Source organism: Camarhynchus parvulus, chromosome 3 (genome assembly GCF_901933205.1).
Source record: "Camarhynchus parvulus chromosome 3, STF_HiC, whole genome shotgun sequence".
NCBI lineage: Eukaryota > Metazoa > Chordata > Aves > Passeriformes > Thraupidae > Camarhynchus > Camarhynchus parvulus.
Window position 1 is genome coordinate 45,513,913 of NC_044573.1, and position 14,378 is coordinate 45,528,290.

A 14,378-nucleotide genomic window follows, 5' to 3' on the forward strand; every position below is an offset into this window, starting at 1 on the left:
GGTTAATGAGCAGTATTTTTTGCTGTTGGGACATCCCACTCCAAAAGGGAAGGGAATACACAGGTGTGCAGATGCTCATGGTCAACAAGAATGACAAAAGCCAGAAGGTCTGTAAAAGCTTACAGTGTTTTATTAGCAAATTATACACTTGTCATGGAAATTGATATGTTATTCCCTCATTTTCCAGTATAAGCACATAGTGGTGGGTTCTGAATAAAGAGGTAGAGTGAGTGAGAGAAACTGGAGAGAGGGAGAGACAAAGATCACAAGTCCTTGTTTCAGTGTCAATCCAGCTAATGGGATGTCCAGAGTCCTGGAGCCATGAATAGCCAATGAAGTCCTGGAGCTTCATGGGGGTGCTTATTTATAGATAAGTTTCTTGCTTTCTACGCAAATCAGTTATCATGCACAGTTCATTCCTCTAGACCTTTCTGGAAATGGGATGTAGGGCATTGGGGGGTCTCTGGTGTCTTGATCCCCTTCTACTAGGTTGGCTTTTGGTCAGCAATCCTTTTTCTCAACCTCATTCCTGCATGTGCACTGTACCATGCTGTGCTTATCTCCAGGAGACAGAACAAGGATTTCTGTCCCAGAAAACTGCTGCCCTGCCCCTGTAAGGCCCCCTTCTCCAGCCACATCCTGTTACTTCTCACAGCATGTTATTACCAAGGATCCTTGGTTGGCAGCACAGCGATCTGGCTGTTCATGTTTGAGACACAGACATTAGTCCCTTATCTTCAGGGCTTCTACAGCTGTATTTTCACTCCACTGCAGCTAGTTTGGCATCTGTGAGAAAAGAGGGATAAAATATCTTCATAATCAATGGTTATTAAGATTTAAGAAGGGAAAAAATAAAATTAAACAGTTGGCGAGCCAACCACATCCTCAGAAAACCTATACTGTAAGTACAGTGAGTTTCTCAAGTTTCCTTTCCTAAGTAGTTCCAATGGCAGAGTTCAGGGTCAGGTTTTTCCTTCTCTTCTGCTGTACAAACATCAGTGTACAGACCTGTATCTGAAAATGTAAGTGAATCAAAGTTGGCAAAGAATCAGTGAATCATATGGCAAACATCTTCTGAGTACTTTTTTGAGCTTTTAAGATGTGAATTGGATCATTAAATTCTTTACTCTGGCTAACCTAATTCTACTTTTTCTAATCTCTTTTCTGTTAAATATTTTTTAAAATAATTTTGCCAGTGTGGCTGTAGATGATACAGCCTCCTGGCACTACAACAGTAGCACTGTAACTTGAAAAAATATGTATATGCTTCCTGACATGAACTAATGGTTTTAGTTATCTGTCTTTTCTTTTTTCCTCCAAGTGACTCACAAGGGTTTTCATCAGTGTGATTAGTACAGTGTAAAACTCAGCAACCTATGTAGAGTAAATATTAACCTCTTTCTTCTATGCAATGGTTGAATCCTGGTATTGAAAATTATTTCATCTAGAATCATGCCATTTTACAAATAAGAGTCCTTTTCTGGCATTACTTGTTTCTCCTAACAATGATATAAAATTTACATCAAGTTCAATTCAAAAACCTTAGAGCTCTTTGTAAGATAATCTGTGAATTACATGCTGCTCTTATGATTGTAAAACCAACACATATGAAAGTCTATTTTAATCACTGATTTTAACCCCCCAAAGCAAGACATTTTGATGGCTTGATTTTGGTTTTTTTCTATTTTGGAAACAAAAAAGCTTTGTGTCCTTTTATAATCCTTAAACTGATCAAAGAAAACCCCAATGTGTACGTGGTTATTTTGACTTTAAAACAAAATTCATATTGGCGCCTACTACGTCAAACATTCACATAAAATACAAATTCTCACAGTTTTAACTTACATCAAAGATGGAAATCATTGTGTGGTTTTGGAAACCAAAGCAATTCCAAGATAGACACAGTTGGATTTTTTTTTATTTGACAGTGTTTTTCATACACTTAGTAACATCAGTGTGAAGTAGAGTGTGCATTCTAATGAAGAAGGAAGACTAGGGGAACCTTTTAGGATTAAATTCAACTAGGTGATAAAGTTACATACACTTGTAATGGGTTTATACAGCAGAAGCAAATTTTAAGAATAATAAATTTGCTCATTTTTGGATATGTATATGGACTACAAAGAACTATTTCTTGAATATGTTGTTAGTAATGCAAAATATCTTGTATATTATCCTGCATAATATAATAATACTTGTATTTCTTTTGGCAGGTTGTCAAGTTGTTAAGCAACAAAAGATCTCAAGCTGTTGGAATATTAATGTCTAGCCTTCATTTAGACATGAAGGACATTCAGCATGGTAAGTGAAATAACTATTGATTATTCTCAGATCACATAATTAATTATCTAGAAATGCTAAATATTTATATCTTTTGATATATAAAATAAATTAACATGAGGCCTTTTTTACACAATTTTTTCTGAAAATAGCTTGTTCTAGCTTTTATATTCCCCTTTCAGCATCAGCTGTGTAAGTGGTATATAATATAGACACTGATTTTTGGTTTTTCTGAGGAAGAAAGAATGATGTGTTGCTTATTTTAATTCAGATAACCTTAGGACATATCCAGAAAAGTGAATTATAGTGTTTAATTTATTTGTTTTATAAAATAGTTCCTATATTTGGGTTAGCACAAACTGTGGCGTTCTTTCATCTGCAACAGCATTTTTTACTAAGCGAGATCTTCTAGGGGAGTGTAATACTTTTCACATTTATGCTAAGAGACAGTAGTGCAAAAAGGTGAAAAGTCGAATTGCATTTATATTCAGAGCATCCCTTATGTTTCCCAAAGGCTTTGGATAGATTTGAAGCAGATTGAATTATCCTGTGAAGTGCCAGCCTATCTATTAAATAAATGTGGTTTCAAGTATAACACAGACTTCATAAATCACAAAAACATCTTGTGAACTTTCTAGGCTACATATTTACAGCCATGCATTCAGTTTACTATGATTTGCTTATTTTGCGAAATTATTCATAAATAGAACAAATTTGAGAGCACTCTGTCAGCTAGTGAGTAACTCGTAATCACAGTTTTAAGGTTTTATTAAACTGTTTTGATGGTTACTAGACTTCCTCAAGCTGAAGCACTTAAGATGGTAGTCATAGAGCAAGGCGCCAGTGCTGGCGCCAAGAAGTACTTGGTATTTCCAAAGCTGGCAGATGTAGTTCAGTTAAGTCATAGAGCAAAATCTGAAAACAATGATATGGTCCTTTCCTTCAGTCAAATATTCAACTTGGTTTCAGTTAATAATGAGAACCTTATGAAAAAAGGAGTCCGCCTAACATCTGTGTCTGTGGTAAAGCCAACACAAGTTCATTGAAAATTTGCTTGCTTAACATGCAACACTAACAATAACATGGCATGAATGTCAGTAGTTGAAGGGGTCAAACAATATTATTCTTAACCTTTATCCTATTACAATATTAAGCACACATGATCATCTAAGAGCTGTGTGCAGATTTTGGATATTCCTCTTTCAATAGCTGTTTTCTAAAACCAAAAGTCTTTGCAAAAGGGAATTTAATAGTTCTTTTATTCCCTCGCTGTGCAGAAGTGATTAAACAAACACAAGAAAACTTTTTTCTGGTGGGGGAATTTGTGAAAATGATTGGTGCTAGAAGTCTCTTTTTTTTTTCTTTTTTTTTAAGAACATAAAATAGGCATGGAGAAAATGTGGTGAGGAGCACGAAATATTTGCATGGTGGGGGCAAGGAAAATAGAGATATTGCCTAGAAATATTTTTGGCATCAGTCACTCCATGCAGAGGTCTCTGAGTGATCTAACCATAGAGCCCATGCAGAAATTATAGAATCAAAACCCCAAGTATTTAGCTTTACCTTTATGTATGCAATGTTGTTAATTCTTTATTAAAAATAAGGGTTTTACATATTTTTGAGTGTTAAAACATTTAGGATTTTCTGCTGCAATTTGAACATACTAACAAGAATATACTAACAAAAGTTCAAATAATGATCAAGTGCCTGCAGTAACAAAAATAGTTGCTGTATTTGCAACTTTATTATTCAAGTTGTATGACAATGAATACAGTAAAAATGTGATTAGTGTTTTTTGTCCCCTAGCCCAGGGGTAGGCCTTTTAGTAGTGGTCTTGAGGTTTTTCCATGTTTGATGTACACTGATATATAAATTTACACATATCTCAGTACACTACAAGCAATTATTTTCCATAAATAAGGAATGCAGTCAAATGAAACTTTCCCCCCACCCCCCTCCTGACAATTTGTGATACCAGGTAATTTACAGCTTTCTTGTAAATATTCCCTATACCAAACAAAAAGCATATTTTTAGGATGCAGTGTTCACGCAAATCGCAGAAAAGTTTTTTGGTTTTTGTTTTGTTTTACTGGCCTCAGAAAGGCACCCAGGAGGAGAGAGAAACTTTCAGTGCTAAGTGATATTACATTTCTTGTTTTGCATGCTATTTACTGTGTTGTATTTTTCTGGTGCTTTTGAAAAATTTTGAAGTTCTACATGAACAGAAGGGAAAACAATTATGCTGCGTACAAATCTACCTAATAAATTCAGGATTTCAAGTTTTAAATCCGATTGTGTTTAGATGAAGACCTTAAAATAGCTTGAGTCCTGCTCAAATGTTGTATTTCATGTCTTGTTAAATTTTTGTTCTTTGGTTGGTGTTTTTGGTGTAATTTTATTTGCTTTTTAAGATACAAAATACAGATGAAATATTGTCTGCAAGAATATTGTCTGCATATCTGATCAGATGTGGTATTTAACAGAATATCTCAGTATATTGTAATACATCTAAAATAGTTTTATTTTATTGTATGGTTGTTAAGTGTCTGCTTGCAGAATTGCATTTGTCTGCTTGCCAGCTTTGGAAATAGGTTTAGTAAGACAAATGCCCAGAGCCTGTCATCTTTTAAAATATTTTTACAGTGTGGAAGGATTAGTTGTAATAATCAGAGCACATTTGTTCCGTACTCTAGTGTGTCTTTCTAGTAGTGCTTCAAAGTTTGCTAGATTAATTTTTGTTGTTGTGGGGATTTTTTTAGTAGATTCTAATTCCTAACAGAACTCCCTTCTATTTTATGCAGGCAAATAACTGTAAGAAATGTTGGTCTCTTTAGTTGCAGTGCCCTTTCTCTGCTATTAGTATAAAAATGAATACTCGTGGTTTCTCTGATTTCACGCAAGGTCTTACTGATGCCTGGGTTTTTTTGCAATCATCTATCAACTATGCAAAACACTTTATCCAGGCATTTTGCTTGCTTTTGTGTTTTCACTCCACCACAAATATCCTTTATCCAGTATTATGTTGCCAGTGGAAATATTGCTGTGTTTGGCTGCATGATATGGCCAAAACTTGAGAAATGCCAAACAAGCACTTCTTACCTCTTTTTCCTTTATAGTTCAGATTTTCTTCCTAGAGAAAAGACTTGGGGTTTAACATTAACATTATTGGCAGGGGGCATTTCTTAACATTTCAAGAGATGCAAAGTGTGCTCAAATTAGGGCACAAGATTCTGGTGTCACTGTATAGAGTAACCTATGATGAACACCCTATGCATTAAAATATAATTGCACGTTAACCTGCGTCTACATTTCGGGACTGTGTCTTGTAAATAAGGTATCTTTGTTCAAGCTGTCTGTCAGCACTTGAAATATAGCAACTGTTTGGCATCACAGCCATGGTGCAGATAAGTTTGTCAGTGCCTTCCTCAATCCCCTTATTTATAAAGAAACAGTGTATCTTCCTTTGTGTTTACAACTGGTAAAAAGTGCAGTAAGAATAGCAAAAAGTTCTGTGTATAAAAATAGAAAGAAAAAATTAAATTGAAGATGTCAGCCAGGAAAAAAGGCAAACTGCGTATTTTATGCACCTAAATATTAAATTTATTACACAGTAAGATTTTAATCTACTATTTATTACATGTATGGAAATTATTCCTTGGCACATGAAAATTGTCTTAGTTCTAAGCATGCCTTGTAAATGTTGAAAGTAAAAAGTTTCTCAAAAATGGCATATGCAGTTCTTTGTCTTTTGAAGTTGTCTGTTATCTTTTCCAATTGATTGAGTTTCGCTCAACAAGGTTTGTCACTCCATGGACTGTGTTGCTACAATACTCTTAACCATTTTTCTGTAAAAGTTTGCATAACACCTTGTGGTTGCCCTGGCTCTTTTGGAAGTAGTTTGGGGATTTATGCCTCTGAATTTTGGATGACTTTTCATTTTCTTCATTTAATAAGTCATTTTTTCCCTCTCTCTGAGACACTGGTAGTCTGCAGAATTTGATGGAACTACCTGTCCCACTCTGATATTTGCAGGGGGGAAAAGAAAGGGAAGGCCAAGATGCTCTCTATTACAGGCCTCAAAAAAGAATGAACTCGGAAAAATAATTAGAGAAAGGGCAGGAAGATTCACCTAACAGCTGGTAAAAACCAACCTTGTAATCTGAATTTTAGCTTATTTTACTAGAAGTTATATCTGCAGCAGTTTGTTCTGCTAACAGCAGTACAGCTTTGAACAACAAACATATCTTCTGCCCTGAATTCAAGACAGATGTGCAGGAAGTGAACACACTTTAAATGTTAGCAAGAAAAAGAAATATTTATTCTTAATATTTGACTATTAGTGACAAAAGAACAAGAGAAAATCTTGGGTTTGTTTGCTTACTTGACCACTCATGCTGACATGTAGAAATGATGAGCAAGGAGAGACTTTGTCACAGGTTTAACTAAATAATTTCACTGGAGAAGGCTGATAAAACGCCTCTTACACTGCATTATTTCAATGTTCTGAGCAGGATTATTAATGTATTGAACTATCACGTAGTCTAGGTCCAAGAGATGCTCGAAATGGAAAGCAATCAGGAAAGAATGACTGAACATCTGGAAAATAAGACTCAGGATTAGTTTATTTCATAGAGAGTCCAGAGGTGATCTGAGAATTATTTATCCTAACAATGTGTGTGAAAAAGCACAATCATTTGAAACTTGTAGTGCCCATTCTTCACAAATATTTCAGTACCTTCCTAAAAGATATCTTACTGATTAAACAAGTTATGAGGACAAAACAATACACGATTGGATTAAGTTGGCCACTGTTTACTAGTTTGAGTAGTTTACTAGTATAAGTAACCTGCTGCCCAAATTTGTTATTTCTGTCCATTTAAGTTATGGGGGAGAATGTTGGCTGTAGGAAGATATCCAGACCTGTTTTCTGTTAGGTGGCAGGTCTGTATTTCTTTATTAAATTAATGATAAAGTTCCTGCAATCAGTGCAGGTTAATTACAAAGTCTGAAACTTTAACTGTCACTTCAGGTTTATTAGTAGAGAATTTAAATTCTTTAAATGTTTCTCTTTTTTCCTAATCAAATATTGTGTGTGCAAACGCCCAACACCTTAAAATATTATGATTTAATCTTCCCCTCTGATAGCCTTGCCAACATCTATTTAGATTCTTCAGGGACACACTCAAGTAAAGATTGGTTTGATTCAGCAGTTTTTTGTCTAGTGTACTAGCACTTCCTCAAAACTTCACACCATAATTCTGAGTCTTATTTCTCTGCTTCTTCTTGACTTCATGCTACCATATTCATGACATTATGCCTGCTGTTAGATTGTATGCTTACACATTTTATTCACTTATAATTACTTTACAAGCTCCTATTGGGAAATTATTGGGAAGGAAAACAAAGGAATACACAAACTGACTTTTATAGAATACAGGCTAGAGTTAAATTGGGAGTGTCACACATATGTATTGCTGCAGATGTTTCTATTGCTTTGATGCTGTTATTATGCCCCCGGTGTTCTGTATTGAGCAGTGATTTTGGAGCCCTTGTCCAGCCCCTCCTGTCAGACACAGCTGGGGGGGAAGGACAACAAAAGCCCTTGGGGACAGGTGGATTTTCCAATGGACGTGACATGAACCCCTGAGCTGTGCATAAAGGTCCTGAAAACCAGCCCTGAGTATTTAAAGCATGTCTCAAGTCCTCTTTCTACCCTCTAAGATTTTCTGAAACTTAGTTTACAGTGACCAGAGGTCAATAAAGCAATAGCAACAGTTGTTATGGGAAAAATACAACTTCAATTATAATATTCTTTCAACATATGTACAATACATCAAGGTAATGAAGGACAGAAATATTAGTATCATCAAGAAAGGAACTGAATCTTTCATGTCATATGATATTTCCACTTAAAAACAAATTTATAGAATTATACCATTTTTTTCTATAATACAAAATGCATTTAAAAGAACATAAGTTTAGAGTTTTAAATGAGGAAAATAATATTGAGTTTTCTTCACAATTTTTGAATCAGCAGAGACTAATTACTGCCACATTGGACAGTTTGGATAATTAAAGATTTTTGTTGTTGTTAAGAACATATGAATGTAATTTAATAGAGAAGTTTTGTAAGAAAATGTAACTGCATTGTCTGTCTGTTGTTTCAGTTGAAACCATGGGTTTTTTTCTTGCAAGTCTGATCTAACTTCGAAAGTTAGAGAAAAGTTTCAGGAACATTCTTTTCTCCCAAAAGAAACCAAAAAAACCCTGTACTGTTATTTCTCATTTGTGAACTGTGTACTCACTCAAAAGAGGGATGATTACAAAATTCTTAGCATAAAAGCAACAAAATGTGTCCTGTTAGCATTAGTACCATGTAAAAATTGAGTGGCAGGAGGGAGAAAAAGAGCGCCTTGTGTTGCTTTTATAGCAGAAGTATTTTCCACTGGTTATACTCTTATACATTGCTGAACTACATAGAGGTTCTAGCATTATTAAAATTAAGAAATCCCTATTAATTAAGAACTTCCAATAATACAGTTACATATTTTTTCATTACATGAAAAGGTTCAAAAGAGAAGGATGTTTGCCACAAGAGTTTGTTTGTGATTTTTCATGCATTTGTTAGATTTGGATACATTTATACATACAAAAAAATTTCATTCAAAAATTAATGTCATTAATATGTATATAGCTACTAACAATTTAAATTCAAGGTAGTTAAAATGGGGATTTAGTATCATTGCTAGAAAAGTAGGTAAAACTTTTTTTTAACATTCAGTGTACCTATAACTGTATTTTTGTGTCTTTTTTAAAAAAATCAGTTAAAACTATATGTTATATTTGGCCAAGGGGAGATCTATCTAGCTTTGTACCTGATCTCCTCTGTAGATAATCATAAAATAAAAAACTAAGGTGAGTGGCACTGACCGCTCATTATGTAATTTTCATAGGTCTCTCATCTTATTGCAGTAGTTTGCTTCAAACAGAAAAGTATATTTGGAACAGCTTTCATACGTGTTATGTGTTCTTTTGATTTTTCCTTGTCACCACTCTACAGTCCATGATTCTTTCTTCCCTTTGCCAAGGAGGTGACTGGCTGGCTCTGCATGCTGCTTTCAAGATCTTTGTGCACCATATGCCTGTGCCAAGAGGTCACATCATCTTCTTTCAGGCTCTGTTTTTTCTGTATTGCCCTTCACTGCTGCTAATTTTTGAGCTTATGTTTTCAGGGAGCTATGAAAAAAATCTGAGTGTCTTTTTGGGGCAGCAGTTGCTAATTCAGTATGCACCACAGGACTTTTACAGTCTGGGTTCTTTTTTTCCCATCTACTTTGCATGCATTGACACTGAATATTTGAGAGATCCTTTTATATGTGCTTGTGGTCAGCTTTTAAGTGGTGTTACTATCTGAGAACATTGACGCCTCATGTTCATTAAACAGCACAGAAACCTGTAGAAGTCCTAGTAAAGTTCTAGTAAGGCTTCTTTGATAAAAATTTCTACTTTGAAACCTAATCTTTCAGTTTGGTAATTGATTTTCTTTTTTTGTTGTTGTTGTTTTTTTTTTTTGTTTTTTGAGCAGGTTTTGGGGTTTTTATTGTTTTGGGTTTGGTCTATGCAGGTGCTTTTAATCCAAGTAGATGCTTCCTCTTATACCACAACAGCATAATTTTTTCTGAAACCTTACGTAAGGATAGTGAGAAGCCTTTTGCAAATTCAGTATTAACCTGATCATTCTTACATGGGCCTTTATGGACACTGCATTAAAGCATTTCTACTTAATTTGTTGCTTGTAAGTGCCTACTACAAATTGTGTTACCTAGCTTTCTCATTACATTGGTTTAGCTGTATTTTCTTTAAAAAACCTGCTCTTCTCCATAACATATAGGCATTTTCCAGGCATAAAAATCATACTGACTGGTTTGTAGTTTCCAGTATCATCTGAGGAATCCTCTTAAAATTTTTATTTGTATGTTCTGAAGCTTGTTCAATTTGAGACAGTGCCCAAAACATATCATTTGAGAAGTACAGAACTTGTCTGAGAACCTCTTTGACCTTTTCTGTGGTTGCGAATCCTTATACAAATAGTTTGTTTAACCTTTTCTGATTCGCTTTCTTTTGTGCTCTTTTTACAGCCAGATTATCTGCATGCCCAGCTGTTTCCTGTCAGGCTTCATACATGTGATGTGTTTGAAAGCAGTTTTATTACTAGCTTTATGCATTTGGCAAGTTGGGTTTAGACCTTTTTGTTCTTGTCCAATTTACATTGAACTTCCAAGACTTTGCTTTTTGTTTTCTTTGGCTGATTTCCACTTTTGAAGAGTATCTTTTACTTACAGGTGTCCCCCATGCTCTTATACTTAATCATATATGTGATTTTGAGGAGTAAGAATATTGAGGTTGTGAAAAGACAAGGGAGCGAAAAAGGTGCATTTCAATGTATCAGTTGACTTTTTTTCTCTGTGGCTCTAATGAAGTATCTTTAAGCTTTCTTTTGACCTTCAACCTTTCTTTAGCCTTTCAACTATCTTCTCATTTTAAGCTAATTTCTGGTTGTAAAATCTAAATTTATTGTGTTACTCCTAAAAATCTTATTCCCTTATCCTATGGAAAAGTTTTGTTAAAGGCTGGTTTGGTGTCTCCAATTGCTTTGTACTTTATTCAGAAGTCGATCAAGCGTTACTTCGCCTCTTTTGGTAAATCTGCCTAGCTGCTTTGAGTAATAACTCTGATGCCGTAAAATTTAGATCCGAATGATGACTCAAGAAATATGGCTAACAGATGAAACCTTACCACTAGTATGTTTGCTATGTGGCATGCTGGCTTATACATACCTGGTAAAATACCATTTAGGAGTCATTATTAAGCTACTTGTTGAGTGATCTGTAAGAGGGCACTGACTGTTTTTTTCTGTTCAGGCGAGAACTTCCTCCATAGGGAACGCGGTGCATCTTTTACACCCAACTGCTTTATCTTACCCGGCTCACGCTCCCTTCAGTATTCGCTGCCTGTCTTCCGCTATGTAACCCTTTATGGCACCACGTACAGCCTTACATTGTTAGTGTCACGCTGATTACCGTCGTTCTGTCCCACTCGGAACAGCCATTACCCCCACCGGTAAATACAAATCTTCCCTTTGCAGATGTCAGATGACTCGCAGACCATTCACACAGCCTGCCCATTCCCCGCTGAGCTCGGCTTACCTGAGCCGCCGCTCTCCTGGCCTCCCTCGCTCCGGCCCGCTCCGCGCTCCTCCCCGGGCGGGGCGGCCGCGGCCCCTCGCCCACCGCGGGCCTTTCGCCGCCTGCCCGCCCGGGCCGGGTCCCCGCTCCGGCAGCAGGTGGCAACAGCGGCCCGCGCTGCTCCTGCCGCCGCCGGGAGCTCGGCCGCCCTTCCCGGGAGAGCCGGCCCGGCCCGGCAGAGCGGAGCCGCCGCCGCAGCGCCCAGGAGGCGCCCGGCCGGGCAAGGCGCTGGAGCCTGCGGCTCCGCTGCCGCTCGGCACGCTCCTCACGCAGGGAATAGCTCCTCTAAATAGTAGTTCCGAGTGCAAGCAAGAGAGAGCATGATTCGAAGATGGTAGAGTGGCTTGTTTGCTGTGTCCCTGCCTCATCCATGATAGGGGAGGGTAAGGAAGAGTGCCGGGGAAATCCTGGTTTTTTGCTTAGTCTGAGTGCCCACTGCTCCCCATGCTGCAGTCAGTGTGTTCGTGTTCCTGTACCTGTCACTTTATGAGATACCTGGATTTCTCCTACTTACTGCTTTCTCGTCTTTTTCTTGTTTTGTTGTTATCCACCGGCAATGAAAGATCAGGTTAATTTCTGTTGTTCTGCTGTTTCACGTGAAACCTCCCCAAGCAATGGGTGTGCAGTTCTGTTTCAGTGTAATGTGTTTCTGTTGTTAGTGAAGTCGCAATTGCTTTTGCTACCTAGACACAAAAAATAGCTCAGTGTTACTGAGCTGAAACAATATCGACTGCATCTCCTAATCTTAGTCAGTAGGCCAAAGCTAGTCATTATACTGTAATAAACATTCATGTGTGGTTCCAAATAACTTTAAGGGGTTTTTTTCTTTTAATGTATGTATTTTGGTTTTCTGCGTACGTGGGCATTTGGTTGTTGTTGTTATCCCAGCCTTTATTTCCTTGAATTAATACCAGCTTTTGAGAAATACTTGGGAGTGTGAAAAAAGATGGAACTTAAACCAAACACAGGCATCCGTCTGCACTCAGCTATCACAGTATTGTGATTTGAATTAGTAAAGCTGTGTCATCTGTCATGTACCTAGCCAAAAATCTTTTTGCATTATTTTCATAATCCCACCACACTTACAACGTGGTGTCACAAGATCATAAGATCATTACATCACTTTCTTAGCATCTGTAGCTCCTTAGTTCTCTAACTTCAGAATATTTGGTGAAAGGCTTAACGTGGCTTAATACAATGAAATCCCTGGTGTGTTTATCCAGACATCAGACAGGGCAGACATGTAGAGTACTAGGCGACACTAACATGTTCTCTGCAGTGCCAAAAATAAAATTTTAATTTTATTTGGAGAATAAATTGAGAGTATGTAATTTTTTTTCAGTGAGATACTACCACCATTTGACAGAAGGAAGGAGAAATTTAGATTTGAGAGGAAACCTCTCAAGTGTTTTGTTTTCGTAGTTCTTGACCAAGAAAATTTGCATTTTGGCTTGTGACTGAAACAGGTGGTTGTACAGCAATTACAGGCGAAGGAGGACCTGCTTTGCATGATGGTTGAAACCCTGTATGTTTCCACACAGTGCTTCCAAACTAATTCTGTTAGTATGGATAGTGATATCAAACACAACTGGCTTCCTGAAACCATAAAAATGAAAACGTGTTTCTGAATGATAATAGGTGTCTTCTTGGCTAAAAGAAATTGCAGTACTTTCTGTTGTAAATCATCAAACAGTAACAGCATTCCATGTAGTTTGTGTAAAATGATTTACGCTTGCTGATGTTACAGAAGAATGGTAGAGAATTTCAGAGAGACCTAGCAAAGGGCAGAAATGCAGCTCAAGTCTAGAGTTTTAGAAAGAGCATTCTAAGTATTTGGTCTGGCTGCTAAATAAGGCAAGTTATGTAATATTGCCTGCTAATTTCTGCCTCAGGCTGTTAGTCTGCATAAATATGAACATTTTAGCAGTATAAATGATCTTGAGTTCCAGCTGAAAATCTGACCCTTCAACCTTTTGCTTTCTTTGAAGTTGCTGAAAGTTTTGCAGTTGGCTTTGGTGAGTCTAGGATTTCATAGAAATACTTTAGGTGACAGAGAAGTCATATCCCATGAAACATTGTTCAAAAGGTTGATTTCTCTCACTTTTAGCACTTTAAATATGCTTTCCATAGTGAATTTGTCAGATTAATTTACAGATACTCTTCATTCTTTCATGCTTTTGGTCTGTGAAATTACAGAGCCGTCTACTTTCAGGTATCTTGTCATGCAGGTATGTAATCATGTAGCTTCTTTGTGTAAGTTAAATAGATCAAGCAATTCAATAGAAAGACAAGTTCTGAGGTTATTCTGCTGTCTCCTTTGTTGGTCGTTTTGATACTACACTGGTGCTAGCTCTAGTTCAAAATTTGCTTTAACTTCTAGCCACTCCTTGAGAATCTTAGATTAGTCTGATCGTGATTACAGAGAGTGCAATTAAAGCCGTCCTTTGGGTGAGTTTTGGTCTGCTCATTAATCACTACTTTTAATATCTTTTCAATGTTGATAAAGATATTTGCAGTAAGCTGGGAGCGGAGTCCTATGAAAGCCTAAGATACTCTCTCCTTTGTGGTAATGTTTCAAGAGCAATTACATTCTCAGATCTATGAGCTGGGCAGTTATTAGCTCATTTAGTGTTGACAGATAATTTAATGTAAGTATTCTAAATTGCCAAACAGACACACCAGGAGCTCCATTAACTATGCACTAACTATGAGTAAATTGAGAGAAAAAAAGCTAAGATCTCAAGTTAGCTGGTTACTGAAGAGAATCAATTATTTGGAAAAAAAATGTGTCTTAGGTATTTGCCCTAATAACTTTATCAAATACAGCAGTTCACTAGTGGATGTTTCCAGATA

At 36.8% G+C, this 14,378-nt stretch overlaps 1 protein-coding gene across 3 annotated transcripts in view; it reads left to right on the forward strand.

The window, feature by feature from the left end:
• The window catches only part of FMN2 (formin 2), a 154,494-nt gene that overhangs the window by 60,477 nt on the left and 79,639 nt on the right, over positions 1-14,378 (forward strand). For all 3 annotated transcript variants that reach the window (XM_030946252.1, XM_030946254.1, XM_030946253.1), the window contains one exon: positions 2,214-2,301. In XM_030946252.1, coding sequence (XP_030802112.1) covers positions 2,214-2,301 — 88 coding nt within the window. The remainder of the gene's footprint in view (positions 1-2,213; positions 2,302-14,378) is intronic.